The 26,938-nt window shown below is 37.6% G+C and overlaps 1 protein-coding gene across 2 annotated transcripts in view; it reads left to right on the forward strand.

Annotated features, from left to right (window-relative positions):
- Nucleotides 1-23,820, forward strand: part of GLS (glutaminase) — an 81,061-nt gene extending 57,241 nt beyond the window's left edge. For both annotated transcript variants that reach the window (XM_045480539.1, XM_045480542.1), the window contains 4 exons: nt 19,123-19,184; nt 20,264-20,340; nt 20,419-20,482; nt 23,451-23,820. In XM_045480539.1, the coding sequence (XP_045336495.1) occupies nt 19,123-19,184; nt 20,264-20,340; nt 20,419-20,482; nt 23,451-23,607 (360 nt within the window). In that variant the 3' untranslated portion in view covers nt 23,608-23,820. The remainder of the gene's footprint in view (nt 1-19,122; nt 19,185-20,263; nt 20,341-20,418; nt 20,483-23,450) is intronic.
- The last annotated feature ends 3,118 nt before the right edge of the window (nt 23,821-26,938 follow it).

Below are 26,938 nucleotides of genomic sequence, written 5' to 3' on the forward strand. Positions count from 1 at the left end.
GAGATGACACATTTGGGCAGTTGATCTCATAACACCGTTGTTAGACCTTGAACTCTAAATCTCAGTTACTATCAGAAATACTTTAGTTAAATCTTGATGAAGAACAACTTGGCTTGCTTATTTATTTAATTAATTTATTTATATGTATTTTCAGAGAGAGAGAGAGCGTGAGCAGAGGAGGGTCAGAGAGAGAGAATCCGAGCCAGACAAAGGGCTTGATCTCACAAACCGTGAGATTATGTATGACCTGAGCTGAAATCAGGAGTGGGACACTTAACCCCCTGAGCCACCCAGGCACCCCATGGTATATTTATTCTTAAGCCAAATTTTAATATCTGAGGACATGAGTCTCCTGGACATAGTATTATTGAAAGTAATGATTTTTTCCATTAAGTATTTACTTTGCTGAAATACCTCAGATGATTGAAATTATCTATCTGGAAGGCCTAGGTTTTAGTTTTTTTTAATGTTTATTTTTGAGAGAAGCACACGTGTGCACGTGAGCAGGGGAGGGGCAGAGAGAGAGGGAGATCTAGGATCTGAAGTGGGCTCTGTGCTCAGAGCAGAGAGCCCAATGAGGTGCTCAAACTCCCGGAACTCACAAACCTCGAGATCATGACCTGAGCCGAAGTTGGATGCTTAACCCACCGAGCCATCCAAGCAGGCGCCCCGGAAGGCTTAGCTTTTAAAAGGAAGTGTTCTTACCTGAAATAGTTTTAGATTTGTTTCCATATTACACGTCTGGCAATTTTTGTTTATATAATGAAAATCTCTCTGGTCAGTTCCACTTGGAACCCTCACTTACGATTTTAGTTCATGTTCTGTAAACAGCTAAAGAATTTGTTTTATTTTTAAAACATAGCTCAGCCTTTCTAGGTCTTTGTTCTTTCATTTACCATAATCTTATAATTTATTAGAATCCCATAATTGAGATTGAAAGCAATCTTAGAGTTTATGTGGTGCAAACTCCCGCTTCAGCCAACCTCCTTTCCAGGTTTCTTACCACCTTGCTTCCTCAGTTAACACGTGTACAATATTTTTTTCTCTTTTTTGATGGAATTGTTCTGTTGTGTGTTTTGTTACATCTTTTGTTTGTTGGTTATTTGTGATGAAAAGCATAATTGTCAGTAGTTAATACAACTCTTAAGTTATTTGGCAAACATTGTTACATCAATGTTTAGTAAAAACTACTTAATTGTATTTCTCTAGTAAAGATTCTTACGCCACAACTTATAAAGACTGGAAAAATTAAGAAGTGAATGCTAACAATTATACAGTAGTTCTAAAAATAAGAAATTATCCTGGAACCTTTGAAAGAAAGTATAGGAAAAATGAGACTGTAAAAATAAATGTTGCGCCATTTGCTTTTAAAATAAATTCCTTTGGAGTTAGGTTAAATATTGAAAGTAAAAAGGTTAAAAAAACAAAAGGCTATTGGAGTTCTAAAGAAATATTTTCTAAAAGAAAAAAATTTTTTTTCAAGTCAGCTTTTCCCAGCACATACTATGCAAAATATCTACCTTACTTCCTTCGTTTTTATTTTGCATATTTGGATCTCTAGGTGGCTTCAGAACAAGAGTTTATTACTCTATCATGTATGTTGTCCTTAGTACCAATCTCCATTTCATACTTCTGGGATTTATTTTTTATTTTTGAAGGAAATTTATATTGCTGTTCTTGAGAAGTGTTACTTTTTAAACGCCTTTGTTGACTTAGAAATGTTACAACTTAAATATTGTTATTCCAAAAAACAGTATGGGTTTCTTCTCAAAATTTAAACTTGCCTGTTATATAGCTCTTTTCCCCATAAGTTTATATAGATGAGAAGCTGAACTTTAGGATACTGGCTCTTCCTCAGTATAAACTCTGATTTCACATTATACTTATTAAAATTAGAATGATGCTGAAATATTAGCATCAATTATGCTAGTATAACTATTCACATTTGGATCATTCCATTGTAAAATTCAAATTGAAATCTTCAGCCTTTTGTTCATCTTTTCTTTATAATTATTAGTTTTCATTATTTTGTATGTGCCTTTCACAAATCATCACTAAGGAACAATTACAGATTATCCTTTGAGGGGATAACATAATACTTGTCTTGACTTTGTTTCATTAGATGAGATTAATTGTGTTGTGTAAAACCATGGTATAAATTATTGACTCCATCCATACTTTGTTGTTTTGTTCTTTCTCACAGTCACTCATGATTAAAGATCCTAATTGAAAAATTCAGACTATGTTAATTTCAAGTATTCTTTCTTTTTCCAACTTTTCCAATAATAACTCATTTTTGGCTGAAAATGAGGTAACTTAAAAAATATATGAAAGTTACTCATAAAATGTGTTTTCATTTTCAAGCCTTTGTATTGCTGATATGTTCATTTCCAAGTCTTAATATTGTTGACATTTACCATTCTAGAGTTATTTTCTTTAAAAAGTTAAAAAAAACATGAGTGTTAATTCAGACTTTTTTCATTATAATAAAAGTTTATTGTTAATAATTCATTATTTTACCTTCAGCTTTGAATACATGTGTCTGTGGGTCTAGGTCTGCACAAGAGTTATAATATAAATAAAGGAATGAACTAAATAATATTGTTTCTACTTTGAATTAAAATGAATGCTACATTTTTTACACAATGAAACTATTAACATCTCTTGATGAAATTATAGAACAAGTGATTTTGTTAAAATTCTCTGGTGACTAATAGTATTAACCCTTTTTAATCATACCAATAAAATATTCCTGCCTTAATGTCTCTTCTTTTTACCTGAAAGAGAAGTTTTAGAGAATGGTTTTAAGGAGGTTGGGAAGTAGAATTTAAGTTCCTATTTACCCATTTGTGAAGTGTTTCAGCTAAAACATGCTATTACAACAAAACTTAGAGTATGTATGTTTTTTTTTTTCACCTGAAGGAGAAACAGAGAAAGAAAACTAGTTTGCTGTGTTTTTTAGCCAAGTAATAAAAACTTGAGAAGCTTTAATTTTTATTTTGTCTCTGTTGTGCCAATTTTATTTTACATCCACCATATATGTCTGCCACAGAATCAGCACTGCTGTTGATTTGGTATCCCTTACATGTTGGGCTTTGTTATGTAATGGTCTCATGTATTAGTGCATTTACCTTATATTTAGGGGCTCTGGAGAGAGGGCTGTTGCTATGTTTGCATATTATGTTTTGTAGTTTTTGTTTTGCAAAAATTCCCATTCGCTGCCATTGTGAATTTTAGATTTTTGTTTTAGTTAAGAATTTGGGATCTTCTGCAAAAGTTCTTAATAGAGTGAAACTGTGGTTTACTTAGTGCTTTTGGGACTTAAATAGGATCAGTGAATGCTGGGCAGTTGGGTATAGGATCTGGATAGGTAATGTGGTATACCATAAGGCATGAACTTCTGAGGCTTGTTTTCTACCTTAAAAATTCATATAAATTTTGTTCTGTTTCACCTGTTTTAATATTTTTTTTTAAAACGTAGTATTTATAAGGACTGTGACTAACCTTTATCTTCTCCAGAATTGGAGTAAAATTGACTTCAGGAAGATGTGCCACTCTTATTCATTCTGACATAGGATAGTAATGGTTAATCTGTAAACATTCTTAATCATAGGTTTGAAGTTACCATTTTTACCTAAAATTGGCAGTAATTTTAGAAAGAATGTCTTTCATCTATGCCTGCTACCTGTGCCCAAAGACCTTGGAAGTCTAGAGTTTCTTTCTCAATCCCTTATCACAAGAGACTTTGCAGTGTGTAGGCTAATCGCTAAATATACAGTGATCAGTCCTCAAAGTACGTGTAGGCCAAAATTGAGGTAATCTCAATTTGCTAAGGCCGTCCAGTTTCCTAACCTAGAGGATCCTGTGGTTTTCTGTAGTTTGCTTTCAGTGTCCATAATTTCAGTCAACTCTAGCAACAGTGCATGCCCAATACACCATCAGCAGAAACCTGATAACATCAGAATTTGAATAGCATGACTTTTAGCACTCACTGTGACTTACTATGGGTTAACCATCCGTGAATGTTTTGAGAATTTTTTAATCCCCCTGAAGTCTATGAAGTAGGTATTACTACCTCTGTAGATTTATATAGGTCTTGTAAATTCACTAAGGTCACAGAATTAGATGCTATATAGAACCAGGATTTACACCCAGGCAGTTTTGGTTCCAGAGCTCATTGTCTTGACCATAGACTATATTATTTCCCATTGCAAAATGTAAGCAGAGCAATTTATGTCTCCTTGTTAATAAAATCAAGGTACTCCATGGAAATTTAAGGACAATACAATTTCAGAGTGTCTTGATAGACCAAAAAGGGAAATTTCATATTAAATAAGGTTATCCTGTGATACTTTGAATTTCCTATACCTTATGTAAGGCAATGTCTCCATCACATACCACCAGTGTCCTACAATTTTCATATGTGCATGTAATTATTTCACTCAGAGAAAAGTTCCTCTCCCCAGAGATCCTTTTACTAAGAATTAGATATGTTGGGAAACTATTAGGGGTTTTTTGGCAGACAGCACATTTATGTCTAAAATGTCTTGGGGCACTTGGGTGGCTCAGTCAAGCATCTGACTCTGGTTTCGGCTCAAGTCATGATCTTATGGTTTTGTGAGTTTGAACCCTGCATCAGGCTCTGCACTGGCAGCATGGAGCCTGGTTTGGATTCTCTCTCTCCCTCTATCTTTCTGTCCCTCCCCTACCTGTGCTGTCTCTGTCTCTCCCAAAATGAATAAATAAACTTTTTTTAAAAAGTCTTAAAAAAAAGTGTTGATATAAATGGGAAAATTAACTCCAATATTACTTGACTATAGAAGATAACAAGTCAGCCCTAAATATCAGTGAAGTCATTTTTAGCTTAGCTCTTACAAGTCTTTTTCATTACTTAAAAAGTTTCCTTATTGTATATTCCTAGCATTAAATATAAATCAGTACACTAGCACTAAAAGCCGATGTTTATTCTAACTCTTTAAAACTTAATTTTAAAGATGCACTTTTAAATCCTTTTGTGTATTTCCTCTAAATGCCTATCAGCTAACCTCAACTTATCAAAACCTTTAAAAACCCTGATTCCATAAAGCTTTCCACAGGGTTCAATTGTAGGGGTTTTCACTAACCTTATTTATATATAAGAATTCTATGATCTGGATTTGGATTTATTATCCAAAAATTAATGTATCTTTCTTCACATCTGCACTTGTTTTTGGGGTAAAAAAATTTTTTTGGAAACCAACCAGAATGATTCAATGATGAAAAACAAATTTTGTATTCTCATCCACAGTCATTTATACTTGTTCTTGTATATATGATTTTAATGATAATGTTAGATATAAGCAGATTCCCCCAAAATATGTGTACTGGACTATGAAACACAATTCTGCTGTTAAAGTATATCTAAAAAATAACTTCCACCTATCCTAATGCCCTTACTCAGGAGAGCTGGTAGTAAGTGTTCCCATTTTCCAATTAAATTGTTCTTCCATTATTGTTTTTATAATAATGTAGTAGGGTACAAGATGAACAAATAGTTCATTCTTTCAGTGAAGTTGTTTTTCCACTAAAGTTGCTATAAGAAAGTGACCAGGACTCTTCTGAGTCTTGATTTCTAGGTTTCCAAATATTGTTATGAAACAATTTTTCATCCATTCTAAATACCAAGAATTTTGTTTTTCTCTTGTGTGTGTTTTCTGCTCTTCATTCCTGGTATTGCATATAAATCCCCTACCAATGTGTAAGATTAGATCCCAATATATAAATGCAAATGTATAACTGTTCAGATTATTTTTTCTACCAAGAACCAGTTATCCCTCAATATTTCACTAGTTCTTGTTTACACATACACACAGTTTAAGTTATTTAGCCAATTTAATTTGACAGAGTAGTTCTGGTTTTATATAAATTAGCTTTAGTATTATCCTGTTTATTGTTCATTTGCTAATTACTTCTTCATTTAACCAATATTTATTTGTTCCTTGCCTGTTCCATGCCAGAAACTGCAAAGTACTTAGGATATGCGGGTAGTCAATGAGTCTGATCAAGCCCTTGATGTTTGCAATCTAGTGGGGATGTAGATACTGAATAGTTAATAAAATAGCAAAAATGGTGATAAGTGATTTGTTCGTACAGATACATGTAGATCTAGTTCATTTTTACTTATAAAGGAGGTGAAATGGCATATACCAAGTGATTTATACACCTGTAACAGACTTTGTGAGATAAACATACAATGTAGTTAAAGTATAAGAACATGCACACCAGTCTTCAGTAAAACTTCCCTCTGAGAAAGAGGGGGATGAGTGCTGGGGGAATAGTTAGCTATAACATTTTGTATCTTGAAGAAATACACAAATACAATAAATGGTAGACATGTACAAAGTTCCAGCAGAGTATAACAACAAGATTTCATTTTTTGATAAAATAGGTATGGCTGATTTTCCCTGAAAGGTGATAAATTTTGAATGAGTTAGAGGAAGGGTGAGGATTAATAAAATACTCTGGCTTGAAGGCCTGGGGACAGGAAGGAGCACTTTGGAGATGGTAAAAGAAAGCAAAAATGATGGGAGAAGAGTGAGGCAAGGTGTGAATGGAGATTGGCCCTGGATGAGTCTAAGACATAAGACCACATGATGTAGGATAGCCCTTCTTGTCTCTCAATGTACACTACAGCTGTTAGTGTGTCTTAATTTTATTAACTTTTAAAAATTATTTTTCAAGTAGACTCCATGCTGGGTGTGGAGCCCAACATGGGGCTTGAACTCATGATCCTGAAATCAAGACCTGAGTTGAGATCAGGTCTCAAACGCTTAACCCACTGAATCACCCAGGTGCCCCAAGTGTGTCCTAAGGCACAATCTTGGAGATTGGCTTAAACACCTGCATTCTTAGTAAGCACCTTGGGTGTTTCTGCTGTAGATGGTCCTCTGAACACAGTTTGGGAAATATTTATGTAGGATCTTACATGCCACATTAAGAGTTTTGTACTATTCAAAGTGTATTTGAATTGTATAAGAAGGGGAATGACGTGATTTGGTTTTAAAACTGTTCTGTGGGGAATGGATTAGAGGAAGACAAAAGTTGAAGTTTTAGGGCTGAGGTGAAATGTGATGGTAGCTTAGAATAGGGAAATAGATGTGAGAAAGGTAGGTATGAGATGTGTTTAGGAGATGAAATTGGCAGCACTTGGTGATAGTATTTGGTGGGTGAAAAGAATGACCCGTTAAGTGGACAGTCAGGTTTTAGTATTAGCAATAGGACAGATGGTGCTACATTATTAAGATGGAGAACCCTGGAGAAGCAAATCTTGGGAGTACAGGGAAAGATTAATTTTGGTTGTTGTACCAATTAAGGGGTCTTTTGACTATAGCTATCAAGAGGATGATTAATAGGGGTCTCAATGAATAGGGCTATCTTTGTATTATAATAAGTCTGGGGGTAGGCAATCCAGGATGTGTGCCATCAGTAAGATACACTTCTGCTCCAACCAGCCTTCGTGTGTTGGGGTTAGACATCATGCCTATCACCATGTAGTTGCAAAGTGTTCCACCTTTAGCCTCACGTGTATGGTCAAAGTGGTAGAAGAAAAGAGTGATACCTAAATCAGGTAAGAGAAGTTTCCTAGAAACTCATCTGACACTCGCTGGCCAGACTAGCTACAAGGGAATCTAGGAAAGAATTTTCTGTTGGCACATTGCTACCTCCAACAAGTAGAGATTCTGTTAGCCTAGATGGAATAGGAAATAGATCTTAGGTAAGCAGTTGGCAGTTGTGAGAAAGCTAACTTCTGTCTGACATATTTATATTTCTGAGATATCCAAGTAGTGACAAGTGTCAGATACAGGCCGAAAACTTAGGAGAGTGGTTTGAATTGGAGATACAATTTCGTGAGTTGTTAGCATGGTGAGAGTAGGTTTGAAGCTGTAAGTTGTGTGAGATTGCTCCAGTAGACCGTGCAGAATGAGAAGGAACCTTAAGGAACTCCCACTTTCAAAGTAGGATAGGGGTGCCTGGGTGGCTCAGTCAGTTGAGCATCCAGCTTTGGCTCAGGTCATTATCTCACGGCGTCATGAGTTATGGCCCAACGTTGGGCTTGTTGCTGTCAGCACAGCCTGCTTCGGATCGTCTGTCTCCCTCTTTCTCTGTCCCTTCCCCACTTGTGTTCTCTCTCTCGAAAATAAACATTTTTTAAAAACGAAGTAACAGATACTCAAAATTTAACATTAAAAATAAAAAGTAGGATAGAACAGTAGGTTTCCCACTGGGAAAAATGTCCCATTAGGAGAAAATCCAGCATACCATAATAGAAGTCCAGGAGAGAAAATATTGCAAGAAATTTGGAAGAGTCAACCATACAAAACAGATAAGCATTAAATAAGATGAAGGTGTCCATTTACATAATGTCTTTCCTACTTTTAGTGCTAAAATGTCTTTATTTAGTAAATGATGTTAGTAGATAGTAGTCTTCTTTATTGTTTGTGCTCAGAAAATAAAAAATGGGTGGCCCATATTGGTAATCTCCTCTCCACTATTAAGAAAATTTTCTTGGCTTTGAGATTTGAAGGCCGGGGAACTACTGGAGTAGAGCAGGGTTGGCTGCTGATAGAAAAGACCCAGTAAAGAAGGAGAGCTTAAAATAGATACAAGAAAGAGGAAATTGACAACAAAGAGATGGAGCTCTGGACATCAGTGAAGGATTTAGGTATGGTAGGAGGAAGAGTATCTCCTTCAATAAAATAGGACATTGAGAGGCAGGCAGATAGGTAGGTATGCAGTAGGTAGGTATGGTAGGGAGAAGTTGAGGAAGTTTCTGCCCATTGGCTTCCATTTTCCTGAAGTGGATGAAAGGCTTTATGCTGAGAATAAGTTGTGGAGTTGGAGGGAGGCTGTGCGGTTTCAGGGCACAGAGAAGATAGGAAATGTTTATTCTTGGAAGGTGGGGCAGAGCTGAAGGAAATAAAGTAGTAGTTGTCACAATACTATTGAGGTTGGTACCATGGGTTTGCAGGGATGCTAATCTGCTCTGTTGCCACCCGTCTCCCCCCCCCCCCCCATTATCCTGTGGCTGCATTCCAAATTTAGGTTCAGGAGCTGCAGAAGATCAGGCAAGGGATTTTAGAGCATTTACCGGATAGTGGTTTTAAAAGTAGGCTTTGGAATCTACTTTATACGCTCCCTACATAGAAGACATGAATGTAGGCTTTTCTCCTTTTAGAATTTGGTTCTACTTAAAGAATTTTCAACTAATGTAACTTACACTAACAGGTGAGTGCTGTATATAATTTTGCCACGTCCATTCTCCTTCCTTCATATAAAATATTACCGATAATAATTATGAATGTTAAAATACAGATACATGCTAAGCAGTCTCATGATAAGGCCCTGAGAATGGTGATGGAGTGATTTTTTTTAGCCTAATTATATATATTTTTTTCATATAGTCTTACATTGCATTATTTTTGAGGGTCTTAAAAATATCCTCTTCTCCAGAAGCAACTTGTATTATGTGCTAGAGGAGCCTGTTATCATAATTTGATATTACAATGCCTATGAAAATCCTTTGAAAATTGAAAACACTAGAGAAACATATTGTTACTGTGCTTGTTCTGTGTGTTATCCATAAAGCTCGCATGTCACACTTCCCGCAATAGAACTGTAAAATAGACATTGAAGAATGGACAAAATTAAGTATGGCTCTCTGGAGACCAACAAAAACGAGAAATTTCTAAAATCAAAGCAGTCAGTAAGAATGTATTGTGGTTGGAATGAATATTCATGTCCCTGTGCCTTGCTTTGTTGTAGTAGCAATATTTAGGACGTACGAAGGAGAGCTGGATCCTTTAAATTGAAAACATAATTCTGGGTTTATTGCTGCCAAATCTTTGTTTTGTTTTTTGGCAAAAAGAGAGCTCCATCTCTTTTCAGGGACCTTGTGTATATTTATTTTTAAATTTATACCAGACAGTGTGAGAATCTTTTGATTGTAGTTGCCCTGATCCTTTTTTTTTTTTTTTTTTTTTTAAGTATTATGTACAAAGATTTGGTGACCAGTTTCTTTTCTTCCTGTCTTATTCTTTGCTTTTAGTTTCTTTGACTTTTTGGGGTTTTACATACTTGTTTTTTTAGTTCATAATTATAAATGAACGTGACACTTAATCATCCCAGAAGTGTGGCACTTTGTCCTGTATTTGAACACACTAATGTAATGTTAACTAATCTTCATGGAGTTTTACAAATATTTGTATAAGAGAGAAAGAGAACCGGGAAGAAAGTGAATATGAAACTTTGATACTTGTCTGTGCAGTACAAATACTCTTAGGTTTGCCACATGAAAAATGCACTTCTGTTCAGAGAAACCTGCCTTTGTCCCTGCTCGTTTTGATTTTTATCCTCTTTTGTTGCTGACTTGTTAATTAGGATTGCTCTTTGTCATGCCATGCAAAGATAGGTTGTTAGCTGCTTTTATGCTTGGATATAAAAGGAGGGTTGCTTATTGGCTCATTGGTATCTTTTTAGGCCATTCATTGGCATTTACCAGACTATCATGAGCCACTGAGATAAGAAGTTATTTGCTGCAAGTTCTGTAGCAATCATATATTTGCTGTATTCACATTAACCCAAAACTCATACTTCACTTTTAGATACTTCAAAGCAAAGAATGAAGATATCTTTAACTTTTTTTCTGTTTGTGGCATTGATTTGCCAAATTGAATATTTGTTTGATCCTCTATTTTCTTTTCAATTAACAACAAAATACCTTTTGGTTAGTTTGGTTAGCACCTCAACAGAAAATTAGTATCTCTGATTTCCCCGTGAATTTTCCCGTAGTTGCCCTTTTCTGATTTTAGTCTTGGTATTGTATTGGTGAGGAAATCTCATCTCATGTTTTGTCACGAAATCTCTTGGCCCAGGAGGTCCCTTGTAGTGGTAGACGGCACGAATCCCAGCGTCAGGCTGGTCGTGAGCTCTCACTCTGCCACTTGCCAGCATTATTACTTTGCTCAAGTTAACTTAAATGCATTAGCCTTCAGTTTCTTAATCCTTTGAGTAATAATAGCATAATAATGCGTAGAACATTTAGCTCAGTCCAGAGAGAGTAGGTGCTTCATATTAGCTATTTTTTCCCTAACTAGTGTATAATCTGAATTTTTATCTTCACGGGTTGTCAGATTTCTTTGATAGAATCGTGACTTCTTAGTTTAAGAGTAAGTAAAAATATTTCAGATTAATCTGTTCATTGAGAAGTTTTGAAAATGGTATGCTTAGGACAGTTTGTTTATTCATTAGTCAAGAGCAGAATGCAGTATTTGGAGCTGCCATTTTGAGGTTATATTTTGTAAGTGAAATTTCTGTACTCTTCTTTAGAGTAAAATTTACTGTTCAATTTATTCCTCTCTATTAAAATTACTGTATGAGAACCTAACCTCCTGCATTTGTGTAAAAATTTGGAAATGTCATGAGATTGCTGAACTGTTATTCCGTTAAAGGATTTTCTCTAATCCTCTGATCGTGTCAGTTTGGATTAATTCTGTCTGTATATAGTAGATTAATATTTGTGTCTGAATAAGTCAGTGGAAAAGCTTAGGAACATGTAGCCTCATACTCATCCTCGACTTTCTAATCATAAAAGTAGTATAATTTTGTTTTACATGTCCACATGATATTAAATAAGCTCATGTTAAATATTTATATGAATATTAAATAAGGGAAAGAGGAAATGTTTTCACATACACATTGTGCAGGTTTATATCTCTACCCTTGTTGGCAAGCGATTAGTTTACATTTGCTGACAACTTAAAATTTTTCTTAGCTATACTATAACAGGTTTGTATTTCTTAATAACCTGCCCTTAAGAAAAATATTTATGAAAGAAGGCCTCGAACTTCTTTTCATTTAAAGGCTCTTAAAGGCCAAGTTGGTGTGAAGCTTTTAAAACAAAACTGGATCTGGAATGATGATGGTTTATTTAACAGACGAAGAAGAGTATCTGTTCCACAGCAACAGATACTTCAGTGAGCTGGAAATGAGAGAGCAGCTTACGTCAAACTGGAAGTGGTGGGAACACAAGGATGGCTTTTCAGTTACCTGTTCTTTTTCTTTAAAGCGTTTCCTAACCAAAGGGCTGAATTAGTCTTTGTATTTAAGCAGAAACTAATGATGAAAAACAAGGGAAACTACAGTGTTGCAGTTGGTAGCAGAGTTGGAAATAAAATACCTGTAGTAAAGTGTAAAGCTAATGAGTCAATCCTTTGTCCCTCTCTCTTTGTCTCTCTTCTCTGCTTCTTCCCTTCCACCCTCCCCTCTTTCCTTCTAATATTTAGCAAAGGACCTTTATGGATTAGAGCTAAATTGCTATTTAATCCTTCAGTTTCCTTCTGTCCTTTGGATAACAGTCTGAGGTCTATTAAGGACTCACATCACCGTGGTCTAGTTGTACAGAATTGAGAAATAGCCCAGCTACATTACTAATTCAAATGCTCTATGAGCTTGAGCCAAGGCCCTTAACCTCAACGGTAGTAATAAGTAAAAAAAATCTATAATTATATTTCACAGCCAGCCTGTCAGGAATGTTTAAAAACAATTACAGCTTTTCAAAATGTTGACTTTTTCAAGGTCGTGCAGTATATAAGTGCAAAGTGATATGATCATGTAATTCTAATTGCTACTGGTACAGAATTAAGGCATTTGAGATGAGACAAAAGTCACATAATTCAACTCTTAAACAGGCTTAAAATGAATAGAATGATAGGACTGGAGGTTTGGGAATGTCTTGTTTTAGACTTGTAAAATTGACAGAATCTCTAACTGCTTCTAGCTGTTTTGGAAAAAAAAAAGAAATGCTATTTGGCTATGCCAAGCATGCTAGTGTTAAATGACCTCATGTGAACTGTAACATTTTTGTCCTACTGTTGTCATGACTTTGTATAAATAAACTAAGATAAGGTTGTCTTGTTCTGGGAGGTTCTGACACAGAGATTTGATAAGGAAAATGTAGTAGAACTGGAAAATGTGCAGTATGAAGGGAAAACTGGTTGACATTTAATTTGTCAAGGTTTAGTGGCTCCATGCCCAGGTGAAGTTTCTCTTTCCTATGGGGAGGCATACATTAAACTCTGGAGCCCTTCCTTTCTGTAGGCCACTGTTGAACTATGTGTGCTCTGCTTCTTTGTACTGAGGAATAATGCAGCAAACCAATGACTCTGTCTCAGCAGTTACTGTTAAGTCATTGCTTTCTAGACTGGCCTTCTTGATATCAAGGTATTTTAAAAGTAACATAACTCAAGTATCCATTGGGGAATTAGGAGAACGAGACTTGATCAGTGGTTAGCACACCCACATCCATTGAAAGTGCTGGCTTGGGTTGCATGAGTCATCATCTAATAGGGTGTCCTCCTCCTTCAGTCTGGTTTACAATGCTAGTCATCCCAGAGGGTGTGACAGGATAGCTGGGAATATTTGTGGCACTCTCTTAACAAGACCAGGGACTGGACTGTCCCTAAATGAAATAACACTCCCATCTGCTGTCTGAAAACTGTTAAACTTCCATTTTCTTTCTTGGCATTCTACCCATAGCTCATTTCGTGATTTATGCAAACCTTAAAAATATATGTGACTATTTGCTGGAGTAAATGTGGCTTTAATTTTAAATGGTGCCTGCGCCTGTGTTTTTCTGTCTTGGGGTGAATGGCACTCATTTTGTGATCAAGCTCATTCCTGTCTTGATCAGGGACTTGTACTAAATCAGCCCTGCGAGTAGCCTTTGTTTTCACAGGAAGAATACTAAACTCCATGTTATTCTTTAACATGGAGTTTAACGCAAGCTAGTATTCCCTCCCCCCGCCTGCCCCCAGCCTGTAAGTCACAAAGCCTCTGTACATTACAGTGTTCTGATTTATTCTCATTTTATGTTTCTCTCTCTGAGCTGAAACATGCTTATGAATAAAGTATTCTTATACTCTCAATGAACTGATTATATTCTAAAATTAGCCTTTCTTGGGACTTATTAGGAGTCGTAGAACTTCGGAAATATTGAATAATTGATACATACAATATATAATAAAATCCCTTCAAACTAGCTTGGTCTAAATTCAGAATTTAAACAGGATTTAGTGCATGCATGCAATCACTGGAATAAACATCAGGGATATATTGCTCAGAAGGACTAATATACCTTGAAGAATAAGAACTATGGGTGGTTAATATATCAGTGGTGTGCACGTCAAAATTCTGGATTTCTCTTGAGTAGTAAAGAGGAGATAACATACATAAGTAAATATATAATGTGTGATAGTGCTGCAGTGAGGCAAATGTAGGAGAAAGAGATGATTTCTGACCAGAGATTGTGAGGTAGGGCTCAGGAAGAGGAGCTAAGAATGAACACTGTAATGAAAAATGGGTGGAGAAATGATGATTTCAGGCAATAAAAAGTATGTACTGTGGCTTAGTAGGAGCGAAAGGTACATTAAAGGTTGTAGAGGAAGATACGGTATCTGATGACTCCTTGGCATATGCCGTCACAAACACTATGTAGGCAACTGGCAACAAGTCACATGGAATGCTGGATGAGATGCCTGGGGAAGTGTGGTAGCAAAGAAGGGGCTTTCAAAGGCTTTCAAGCTGGCCCTTGAGGGAAGGGAAGGGTTTGGTTAGGAATCTTAGGTGTTCCCAAAAGGAGAAAAAGGAGTATAGACAGATAAAAACAAGAGTAGTACTAAGACCAGTTTTGTTGTGTTGAGGTGGAAAGAGAAAAATGAGTTAGCCAGAGTGAAGATTCTTGAATGCAAGGCTAAAGAATTTAAACTTTGTCAAGATTGATTTGGGAACTTTTTGACACTTTCTTGCTGAGAAACCTTTAACTGATCAGAGCAGTATTTTGAGGGGGGTAGAAATATGTGGGAAAGTTCTGGCAGGTGGAAGAACTAGAAGCAGAGGCAGCAGTTAGGAGGACTGAATAAATTTAGTAATGATATTTGAGGTAAAAGTTAAGGGAGGCGGAAGAATTAATAATGATTATAATTTAATCCCCCAAGTGATGGTAACAAATTGAATATGTTTGATGTTTTGGGAGAGAATATTGATTTAGCCAGTAAATGGATTCTTTTCATTGCAGTATAATTGATGTATAATGTTGTGGAAGTCTAAGGTGTACAGTGTGTTGATTTGAGTCAACACATATTTAATAAGCACCAATTATGTGTTGTAGGCACTGGGGTATAGTGGGGTAAAGATTAGGTCTCTGCCCCCATGGAGCTTACATTTAATGGGCGAAAGAGACAACAAACCAACAAACAAGTTTAAATATATGTGTGTGTGTGTGTGTGTGTGTGTGTGTGTGTGTGTGTATACACATATATATATAGAGTCAGATATATAATGTCAAATATATAATTACATATATTTGATTATATGTATAGATATAGATAGACACATAGATAGATAATGTCAATGATAAGTGCTCTGAAGAGAAAAAGCAAGGTTAGGGATAAGGGATGATGAAAAAGAGGGCAGTGTTTTAGAATCTGTGAGGTAACATTTGAGTAGAGACCTAAATGAAATGAAGGCGGGAGCCTCCTCACTCTTTGGGGAAGGGGCATCCCCAGCAGCACAGCAAGGGTAGCCCCCAGACCAGCAAGGAGACCGCCTGGCCGGTGGAGAACTGCACAGGGCAGAGTGATCGGGAATGAGAAGAACAATGTAACTGGGGAGTAGGGCATTTGGTGTCCTGAAAGCCATGGGAAGAGTTTGAATTTTTTTAGGTATGATGGGAAGTCACTGGGAGTGCTATTATGATCTATGTTTTCAAAAGATCCCTGTAGCAGCAGAGTCGGACGAGGGGAATGAATAGTTAGGAGGCTATGGCAGGCCTCCAGGTGAGATAAGGTGGTGGTTCAGAGCCAAGGGCGATATAAGGGAGGTGGTGAGAAGTGATGGGATTCCATATATATTTTGTTTCCTTCCACGTATATTTTGGAGGTAGAGCAAATGTGTTGATGAACTAGATGTGGGTTATGAGAAATAGACTCAAGGAATATCGCCAGGGTCTATATGGTGGGTTTGTGTGAATTAGTTCTGCCTTTGCATAAGCAGACCCTCTCAGCACATTTGTATGAAGAAGGCTCCCTTCCTCCCATCAGATGTACTTGGGTGCTGGACACCACAGCTTGGTGAGAGGAGCTCAGGCTGGGCGCCTTGGTCAGGCATCCTTGAGGAGGGGTCAACCTGTGCGGTCAAATGCAGCATGCTAACTCAGCTTTTGGCCTGAGCAACTGGGTGACTGGTAGTGTCATCCCCAAATGAGGGAGACCAGAAGAGGAACTAACTGGGATTGGGGGTGGAAATCAAGTTCTATTTTGTGTGTAAGTCTCAGATGCCTGTTAAACATCCTAGAGGCAATGTCAAGTGGGCAGATGGAGATGGACTCTTGGTGGGGAGCCATCAGAGCCGTAGGGAGGTTTGCTATTTCTGAGTTTGAAATGGCTGTGTGACAAGCAAGTGAAGCTGTTGAGTTAAGGCTTAGGAACAAAGATTTAGATTAAAGACGTAGATTGGGAAATCATTCTGGCAAAAGGAATGTATGAGACCTTTGAGGAAAATTAGACTTAAAAAAAAAATGGAGACTGCCTTTGGCGTATTATTCGGTAGTGGAAAGTGGGAGATAACTGTATAAAAGCAAACCAGAGGAAGATCTGGGTAATCGACACTGTGTAAAGACAAGGAGTAAGAGGACAAGGGCTTGTTGGGAAGGTCATCAAGAAGCAGGGCTTCAGAAGGTCGCTGGAGCTTTTGACAGTACAGGTAATAGTGGGTGTGGAGGCAATTGGCAGGGAATTAATAATACAAACTACTTTCAGAAAATATGCACTGAAAGGAGGTAGCAGTAGGGTTATATGTTGGTTTTTCAAAACAGGCTGAAGTTGTATCTGTATTAAGGCAAAAATCAGGGTACCAGTGAAGGAGGGAAAGGTTGAAGGTACTAGAAACAAAAAGGATAAATGAGGGAGCAAGGTTAGGGAATCTGGAGGATATATGTTTAAAGGAATAGGTAAAGAAGTTAGTCTCAGAAATGAGAAAGGATAGATCTGTTTTGCTTTGAGGTTTGGAGAGAAGGAAGGGAAAATGGGTATCAGAAACAGATGTTTTGCATAAGAGAGGAAGGAGAAGTGAGGACAGTTGGTTCTCTTAGTAAATCTGTGGTCAGGGTCATCTGTTTTAGGGGGCACCACTGGTATTAAAGGCCTGAAGAAAGTGGGGATGGGAATCAATAAGAAAAAAAATTGTCAAGCAATGATGAGAGACCAGCTGGAAACATGAGGAATAATTTCTAATAGCTCATCAGTATTTTTTCTGTGGGTACAAGAGCATAGGGGAATTGAGAATTTCAGAGAAAGAAAGAAAGAGAGATGTTGTATGGAAACTAATTTGACAATAAATTTCATATTTTAAAAAGAAAGAAAAGAGAAAGGAAAAAAAAGGAAGGAAGAAAGAAAGAAAGCAAGAAAGAAAAGAAAGAGAAAAGAAAAGAAAAAAATTAAGGGCACTTAGAACCGTGGTTCGTAACCCAGAAGAGTGCCTATCAAAACTACCTGGGGACATTTTTCAAAAAGCTGTTTTTCCTGAAATGTATCAAATTGAGGTGTGGGAATAGGACAATTACATGGGAGGGGAGATGCTTATATGTATTTTTAGAACATTCTGTGTGATTGTTAAGCTTTCCCCTCCACCTCCAGTGAGAAAAGTGTTGTGGATTTAGGATTAGCAGGAGATTAACTACAGAGTGCAGGCTGGGCGGGAGTAGTGAAGGGTGGCTGCAAGGGAAGCAAATGGACTGAAGGAATTAGAGTAAGGTTTTCTGGAGTAATGTCAACAACAATAGTAAAATTTGGGGAGTGTGCTTAGCTAGTTAGGTTCCTGTACTGCAGAACTTTACAGAGACTTCATATGCCCATGAATCTCTAAGAATGGGATTTTAATCTTTTAAGAAAATACCTGACTACAGGACCCTCCCCCGCCCTTGTTTTAATGGAGCATTTGTGGACAATTTCTACAGAGCGCATTGTGAACATGCTGACCTAGAGAGGTCCAGCGATGGCTAGTTCCAGATTGATTTAAAAGGAAAGCCCTGGGGAAAGGGAAGCCGTTGTGGAAAGGGGGAATGTCCAGGTTAAGCTATTGAAAGCACAGCTCCCAGGCCTATGGCTTTGTTGGTGGGTAGCTGGGTTACCTATCTATCCTTCCATTTAAACTCCTGTTTTCTACCGCTGAGTCCAGTGTCCGTTGGAAGTTGCAAAAGACAAAAGTCGGAATTCATGAAGTATTTACATGCGTTATTCAATAGTTTCTCAAAAACAGGTTTGGATAAAGTCTCTATGAAAGCAAACCAAAATCTAAGGACCTTTTAGGATATCTAGCCTTTTCCTTAACTTTAAGGACAAACAAGTGGATAGCTGTCAAAAGATATACTTTGAAGTCTTGGAGCACTCACTAGCAGTGACTTAAAATCGGGGGAGTTTACCCACTTTTTGAGGAGAGGCAGTGTCCTAGGCTCTGAGAATGCCCCCAGTTTATACTACCTGGGCATTGGACGGACGACTGTTTTTCCAGTGTAGTATAGTCCGTGAGTTTAAGGTGATTAATACTGAATGTTGTCGCATAAGATTTCCAAAGAAGACAGTGATTGGTGATTGGTGAGGACAGTGATTGCTGGCAGGGATTGGGTGTTTATATTGCGTGATTTAGTTTCTAACAAAGATGTGATGTGAATCTTACGAGTATACAAGTCCACTCAAAATACTGAGACAAACCAAATTAGAAACGTTCTGAATAGTTTTCATTTGCCCTGTGTGTGTTTCACAGGTTCCAAGTTCCCACGTCTGTGCCAATATCATTCCGTTCCTTCCTTCACATAGCTTATCTTTATTGATGAGTTTTCTCTCCTAATCCTCTATATCAATAAAAAAAAAATCATACATGGGTATTCTGTTTGGCTATAGATGTGTACTTATGATAACGGCGTGTGACCCAGCTGAAGTGTTCAGAGCACATGGAAGTCACTTACTGGTGACAGGAATACATTCTATATGTTTATTTTCCCCTGTGGATGCCTGAACTTTCTTTTCTTCACAGGTGAAGTCAGTGATAAACCTTTTGTTCGCTGCATATACTGGAGATGTATCTGCACTTCGAAGGTATGTTAACATGGTGGCATATGGCTTAGCGTCTGGTTTACAGAGGTTTATAAAGTTGCTTCTGGGCAAATGGCCATTTTAAGGCCAAAGTCTCATTTCCATTTCTCTCTAAGGAAAATGACCCGAACAAATTTATGTTAAATCCCCATCTCCAGTGACTTAGACTTCCTGTGTAGTCTTGTCCTTTTCTACCTCCTGAAGAGCCCAGACCTCTTTTCTCCCAAGTGGAGACTGTTCAACAAATCTGGCTAATTAATGTAGTGTTTCATTGGAGTTGAATAATGCTGTCTCAGTCCCCATTTACCTTCCCTTTCCCATCTTTGGAGGTGAAGGGGGAGTGAAGATAGGGGCATTTAGTGCTATGCGGATCACCGGGGTTAGAAAGGTTGCATAGGACTGTGTACTTTACATAAGATCTCTTGTATAGAGTTGCAACTGAATTTTAACATGGAAAAATATCTGTGCTTATTTTCTACCTTTGTCTAAAAGTCAGATTATACGTCTATCAACAGTACTTTATTACAAACTTCAGAGTTGCTGAGAGAATAGATCTTAAGTGTTCTCACCACAAAAAAAAAAAATATGGGATGTTGTAGGGAGGGTTAGCTAACACTACTGTGGTAATCATATTGCAGTATATAAATGTATCAAACCCAACACGTCGTACCTCAAACTTACATAATGTTCTATGTTAATTGTTTCTAAAAAAGTGTACTTTAAAAATTAAATCGAAGTCTGATTAGTACTTGTAAACTATAGTGTAAAATGTTTAAATAGTGAAAGCATTTAACTTCAGTAATAGGTGTTCGTTTCTTGCCCTTCTGAGGCACAAACTTTAGTATGCCACTGTTCTTTGAACAATAATGTAATGAAGCTGAATTCTGTGAGAAATGAACATTTCCCTGTATCCAAAAAGAGAGGAAGTGGCATTTGCCCCAGAGGCCCTCCCATCCCCATCAGTGAGCCTGATAGAGGACAGCATCTGTGACACAAGACCTTAGATGAAATTGATGGGGTAAATGTTACAGGTGTGAATTAAATTTTATATGTAATGAATAGCCGTTCTTACACATTTTCAGATTTGCTCTATCAGCCATGGACATGGAACAGCGAGACTATGACTCTAGAACAGCACTCCATGTAGCTGCTGCAGAGGGTAATCTATGAACCATTCATCTTTTTTTCCAGATGTAGTTTCTACTCAATACTAAAATCTCCTTGTTTTGTTTTGTAGGTCATGTTGAAGTTGTTAAATTTTTGCTGGAGGCATGCAAAGTAAATCCTTTCCCCAAGGACAGGTGAGAACTTATGTCGTCCCTTTCTAACTTATAAATGGCAAGTCAGTGTTTTATTACAATCCAGGGCTATAACATATGAGTGAAGGTGTTCTTATTAAATCCACCATGTATATATAGGAGACATTCTTGAACTCGCAATGGTGCCTTACGAAGGCAACAAACAAAACCTTGTTTCTGCTAGGGTGATCATTCTCCCTCCGTATCCTATTTCTCATATAAGGATAGTCTCTTATTTAGAATTTTTCAGATTAGTCTGTCAGTCAGTACACTGTATGAAGAAAACAATACTTTATGTTTGGAAAGAGAAAATAGGAATTTTGTCCTTGTGGGGCTTCTAACTACACAGGGTAGACAAGATGAACATTTACAGGAACATATTAAAAATGTGCAAGAAAACTACTGTCACAGAATGCTAAAATGAATATATTGGGGTTTCTTGAAATTCCTAGATTTGTTTGGTGTCAGTTTTAAAAGGCTATGTGGAGTTGAATTTTAATCGGTGCTTTGGGGAAGAGATGCGATTTGAAGGCACGGAAAGAAGAGAAGGGCACGCTGTCTTCAGTGGGAGAGATCTGCCTGGAATACATTTTGCTCCTCTCCTCTCTCTCCTGATCCACATGGCAAACTTCCATTCATCTTGAAGTAAATGCTGTCCACAACACGGACAGTGATGGAGGCTTGAGAGTGCAGCTTATATATGTATATATATACATGTATATATATATACATACGTATATATACATGCATATATATATATACACACACGTATATATATATATATATATGCATGTATATACGTGTGTGTATATATATATATATACGCATGTATATATACGTGCGTATATATATATACACGTGTGTGTATACATATATACTTCAACTCTGTGCTCATATACTTGCGTGTTATGTAGCTGGATGAGCCAGTAATGAGAATATAGGTTTAGAAGAATTGAAGGAAAAAATACTTGATAGAGAGGTTTGTTAGGTATGATTAGGAGTTTTGATTGGATATCTGAGGGTTGTATTAGTAAGTCTGGAGCAAGCTGATTATACTCTAGCTGTTAGATCTTTACTATTTTTTAAATTAGAAGTTTGGGTTTTATTCAAGCTGGTTGCAAGAAATGCAGAAGAGTTAGGATGTGTCTGAAAATTGTTAGCAGTTTTCTAAGTATGGTAACACTTGGGTTATCTAATCATGACCTTTGTTGGCAATATTCTAAAACCTCATGTCAGGGGGGGCAATCCTCCCTTTTATCCCCAAATGTAATACCAGCTCGTTCTAGAGCAAGAAATTGAAGAGTGTGTTTCCCTTACCCAAACTTGTGCCCTGTGTTTATAATCCCAACTAAAACACTATTTAACACAGGCTGGAAACATTTACTGTGCTTTATAAAGATTAAGACATTTTGTTTTTCTTTTTTGTTTTTTTTTTGTTTGTTTGTTTGTTTTTGCCTTAAATTGGCCTCTAGGAATGTGCTTTGTATGAAACGTTTTGTTTTTTGCTTTAAATTGGCTTCTAGGAATGTGGAAGTAGAAGTACCCATCTGATGGGAGAAGTTAGCTAAATAACTAACTTGGTAACTGGGTATTCAGCTATTCTAGAATATAAGCCAAACCAAGACAACTCCTTTCTCTATTTTGTAGAATCTGTGTCACCTCAAATTGTAAAATAGGCTTGAGTGAATTTAGTGATGTTCTTTAAGTTGACAATTTGTATTATTTCATGGAAGAAGAGTTGTCAAAAAGGTAACTTGCAGTTAACGTTCCATTTTCTCAGGAAGACAGGTAATTATATGTTGTAGATCACTGGAAAGTCCCCCACCTCCCAGTGTAAGGCCATGGACTCCCTAAATTAATGAAGGCCAATATGGAAAAGGAGCTGTTTTTTGAGAAACATACAGATACATGTAAAATATGACTTACCTGATTTAAAAAATGAAGATTACCCAATTTTATCCAAGAATATTTTTTGAGACTGTTTAAAAAACCTTTCAGTTCCATATTGTGACCCCATAAAAATGGGGGTAAAAGGTTAAAGACAGAGACAGAAAGGAAAGGAGAAACGGAAAGAAGAAAAACCAGAAGCTGATGAGAATAGACCATGAAAAAATGGAGTCAGAGCGTCTGGTAGCCATGGACAAGTGACATAAGTGGAGAGAGAGGCTTCATAGTTTGTGAAGTATTAGGGGACGGATTCTCGCACTCTCATTTACTTGGGTTGCGAGTTTCATAGTATCATCTCCTCTCTCAAAAGGCTGAGCAGCTGATTGCTGCTGGCAACCCTTCTTTTCTCTCCTCTTCAGTCTTCATCTCTGTCACTCTGAAGAGCACGCGCCAGAGACACACTTACAGCGGAAAGGGTAGTTATTTTTCTGGTTGCATAGTGGTCCATTTGAGCCCCTCAGATGCCCATCCTTACCAGAGATGATGAAAATGTCAGTTCCTCTGGGGCCGATCTTGCTCCTCCAGTGTATGTTTGGGGCCTAATGAGGTCAGAGTTCTTTCCAGACTTCTGAGATTTATCGTGATTTTTGAATTGTCAGGAACACAAATTTTCTATCAAAGGATAGGGTGATGGATGTTATATACCTGAATTTTCCTTGAAGGTTTTATTTAAAGGGAGAGCCTGTGGGCTTTTTATGAAATTGAAAACCAGGAATCCCAGAGGAGTCTATTGTATCTGTCAACACGAGAACTTCCCCTCCCACAGCACTTAGATACGTAAACAAGATCCATCTGTAGAAGATCGTTTTCTCTTCCTCCCCATTTCTCAAGTTGCCTGTAGGACCACTTTTTTGAATGATGAGCCCCTTTCTGTTTTTCTCCAATTAATTTTTACTTGTAACGTTGCTAAAATGGCTAAAGTTGAATGGCTCTTAGATCTGCACTTAGTATGTAAGGATGCTGAATTATCACCTTTGTCCAGGAATTATCTAATGACCCAGTGCACGTTCTGCTACTTATTTAGGTGGAATAACACTCCCATGGATGAAGCGTTGCACTTCGGACACCACGATGTATTTAAGATCCTCCAGGAATACCAAGTGCAGTACACGCCTCAAGGAGATTCCGACAACGGAAAAGAAAATCAAACGGTCCATAAGAATTTGGATGGATTGTTATAAAGGTCTTAAGCCCAAAATATAAATCACTTACCTATTTAATTGTGGAAAATGATTATGAAGAACATGTGTATTTCTATCTGGTAGTGATGTCTATTTTACAACATTTGTCATTTCAGTGTTACTGGAGTTTTCTTCACTGTACACACAGGACAAATCTGATCTCTTTGGGAAAAAATAGAAATAAAACAATCTCCCTCCATAATGTGAGCAATATTTACCTCGTGCATTGTATAATTTGATGTAAAAGAAATAGTTACCAATGCTAGCTTAACTGTGTGGTGGTCTTCATGATATATTTATGTGTGTTTTGTGAATTTTTCAATTTGTATGATGAACTTAGGCATTTATAAATTAAGTTTTGTTGTACAGTCTGTCCAAACAGGTCAAGGCTGCCTTTAGAAGCAAAAGAGTGTGATTTTCAGGACTTCAAATGTAGAGTTAGAGCGTCTGAACAACTATCTGCACGTAGGGTTATGTGTTTTAAATGTCTCCCATCACCCAGCTTCATGACGTGACTCTTTAAAAATTAAAATAGTTAACAACTTGTTAGTGGCATAGACCAATTCTGATTAGACTTCATCAGGGAATCTGTTCAAGATATGTTTGGTGACCAAAATATCTATGTGAATGTAGTTATATAATACTTTTGAAAAAAGTTCCTTTTTCTATATCCCCTTTAGTCCAGCCTCTCTTCCCAGACATCTAGCTATTTGCCTCTTCGCTTTAGCTGGGAACGTGGGTGCTGGCACACTATGCAGTTTTCATGTTTTCCACCGTAAGTCAGAAAATGCCTCAGACATCTGGCATCCGAGCTAGAACTATGCCATTTGTCAATAGGCGATGAACCAGACACGGATGACTAAGCTAAGTACAAATTAGCCAAATTTGGAAAAGGAAAGCATGTGCTACCACGGCTCTTTAAGGTCTGTTTCAGCTTTCAGGATAAAGATACATTCAGATAAGCGCTCTAAGCTACCAAAGTTATTAGGATGGTATGGGAACTGTAACAGTTAACATTTATTTTTTAAACCTGTCATTAAAAGCCTGCACCTATTTGGGGCACCCCTAGATCACTCCAGTTTTCTCCTGCTTCTCTATTGTATAATTTTTGGTGGACTGATAATAAGAAAAGGCCATTTAATTTTAAATTGAGACCCGTTGTTTCTCCTAGGGAGGAACCGCACATATGCTTTAGCCTATCGTACTTCAGAGGTAAAGGGGTTTGCTACTGAGGATTTTTGATATTAAGCACACACACACACAGGCACATACACACACAAATGGACTTCTCTGAGGCCGTGTTTTGTGAAATGAGCAAAATCCTCAGCTACGTGAATGCTACTAGTTGTTGCAATGTGGCAAATTCAGCAAGTTCCTTTTTTTTCCTTTTGTATCCGCACACACTGCTGCTTCCAACCTTTATCATGCCTAATGGCCCCTTTTCCGCTCCAGCAGCCTCCAAATGTTTTGGGTTTTGCTTCCAGTCTCAGTTGGTGGCTTCAGCCATTGCCCTCCTAATACCTACACAACACCTCCTTTGGTGGAAGCGTGGCCAGTGTTCCCTAACAGCTGCATCAGGCACGAAGCCATTCCCACGGGTGTGCTGTGGGGGATTTGGTGGACGGGCATCGGCCCTGCTGCTGGGTTCCCGCCCCACGGGTCTACCAAGCCGTGCAGACAGGCAGTATTTGCAAAATGCTGTAGAGGAACGGCATTATCCCCAGAGATACTATGGGATAGACGTTCTTTAACTGAAATCAACTGAAATAACTTTGCTCAAACAGCAGCTTGCTTTGTGTGATTAAAATGAAACATTAAGATGATTCAATTGTGTGGCTTAAAGGTTACCAGCAATTTGGAGGCTTTAATAAAAAGAGGTTCTAACCATTAATTTGGAACAGAGTTTTCATCTTTTTTTCAGATCAAAATGATTTTGCAAAATCTGTGTGGTTTAGTCAAATGTGCCCTTATTTACCCATAAGGTTTTTTATTTATGACTGTAATGCCGGGTCCTGCTCTGGCTGTTTGCTGTTGGCTGGTAATAACAAGTACACTTGGTTTAAATGCTTTTGACTGTGCTCTTAACTGCTGCCATCAGTATACTCCAAAGATCTCTTTGTTTTGGCTTTGGGATCATACGTGCTTTTTCTGTATCATGAGAGCTCTCTATATGGTCATGTTTATTTAAAGCTGCTTATACACTGTTGTTTTGGTAGTCTCAATTCTAATGACCTCATTTTTGGGCGTAATGTGCTGTATCCCGCTACTGCCCCACACTGCCCTTTAGCTGCACAGCTGGATTAGCTATCAGCCGTTTGATGCTGTTATCTGTCTGGCAGGGGCTGAATGACCTGAGGTTGGATATAGATTCTTCCTGGGGACTGTACAGCTATGAATGTATTTGCTTCCAGAACCTCCCAAAGTGAATCTAATCTTGAAACTATAAATTGTAAGTATTCTGAAATTGGGAAATATTTATTTTAAATGAAATCAGGTAGTGTTGCTTTTTACAGCATAATAAATACATGTATCAAAAAAAACCCTGTAAAAAATGAATTTTTTTTAAAACAACCAAGGTTCTCTTACATCACTGGGTTGGGAACTCTGCATATGGACTGTCCCCGGCTGGTTCAAATCCATTTCTAATGCCTACTCTGAGCCAGGTACTATGCAAGGTGTCACCTGGGGTTATCACAATAAGAAGAGAATCTGGTAAGGAGTACATCCTTGAGGGTGGGAGGGTGGACAGGAATATTTCCAGTGCTCTAGAAGCTAACACTATCATTGTGCAGTTAGGACATGCTCAGTAACTATCTGTAGAACGCAATCGTTAAACATGTCCTTCACCAGGAGGGGTTCTAACTTCCTTTCATGAGAAGAGAGGTTGTTTCCACAAACCCTTGGCATCTGTTTAGGAGGCTGAATCTAGTCCTGCCACACTAGGGTCTGTTTGGGCTGAGTTGTAAAACTGCAGCTCCTTACCGGTTCATGGGGATATGGAATGGCACTCACGTCCAATGCCAGAAACCCCTGGTCTATGGGCTTAGGGTTAGCATATGGTTTTCCAACCATAGAGATGGTACATGAATACCATGGCTGCCATTTTCAACTGTGAAAGTTGTTTGTCACAAAATAATTTGCTTTGCTACAGTAGTCAGACAGTGTTAATCGTCTGCATTACTGACATTTTAGGACTGGAAGAGACATCAGCCATCTGTAATTGAATCCCACTCTTTCATAGATGAAGCTGAGACCCAAGAGTGAGCTGTGATTCAGAACTCTTAGTCTCATGTTCTCTAACATCCTAACACACTGTGCCCACTATGGACAG

This window comes from Leopardus geoffroyi, chromosome C1 (assembly GCF_018350155.1).
Source record: "Leopardus geoffroyi isolate Oge1 chromosome C1, O.geoffroyi_Oge1_pat1.0, whole genome shotgun sequence".
Classification (NCBI taxonomy): Eukaryota; Metazoa; Chordata; class Mammalia; order Carnivora; family Felidae; genus Leopardus; species Leopardus geoffroyi.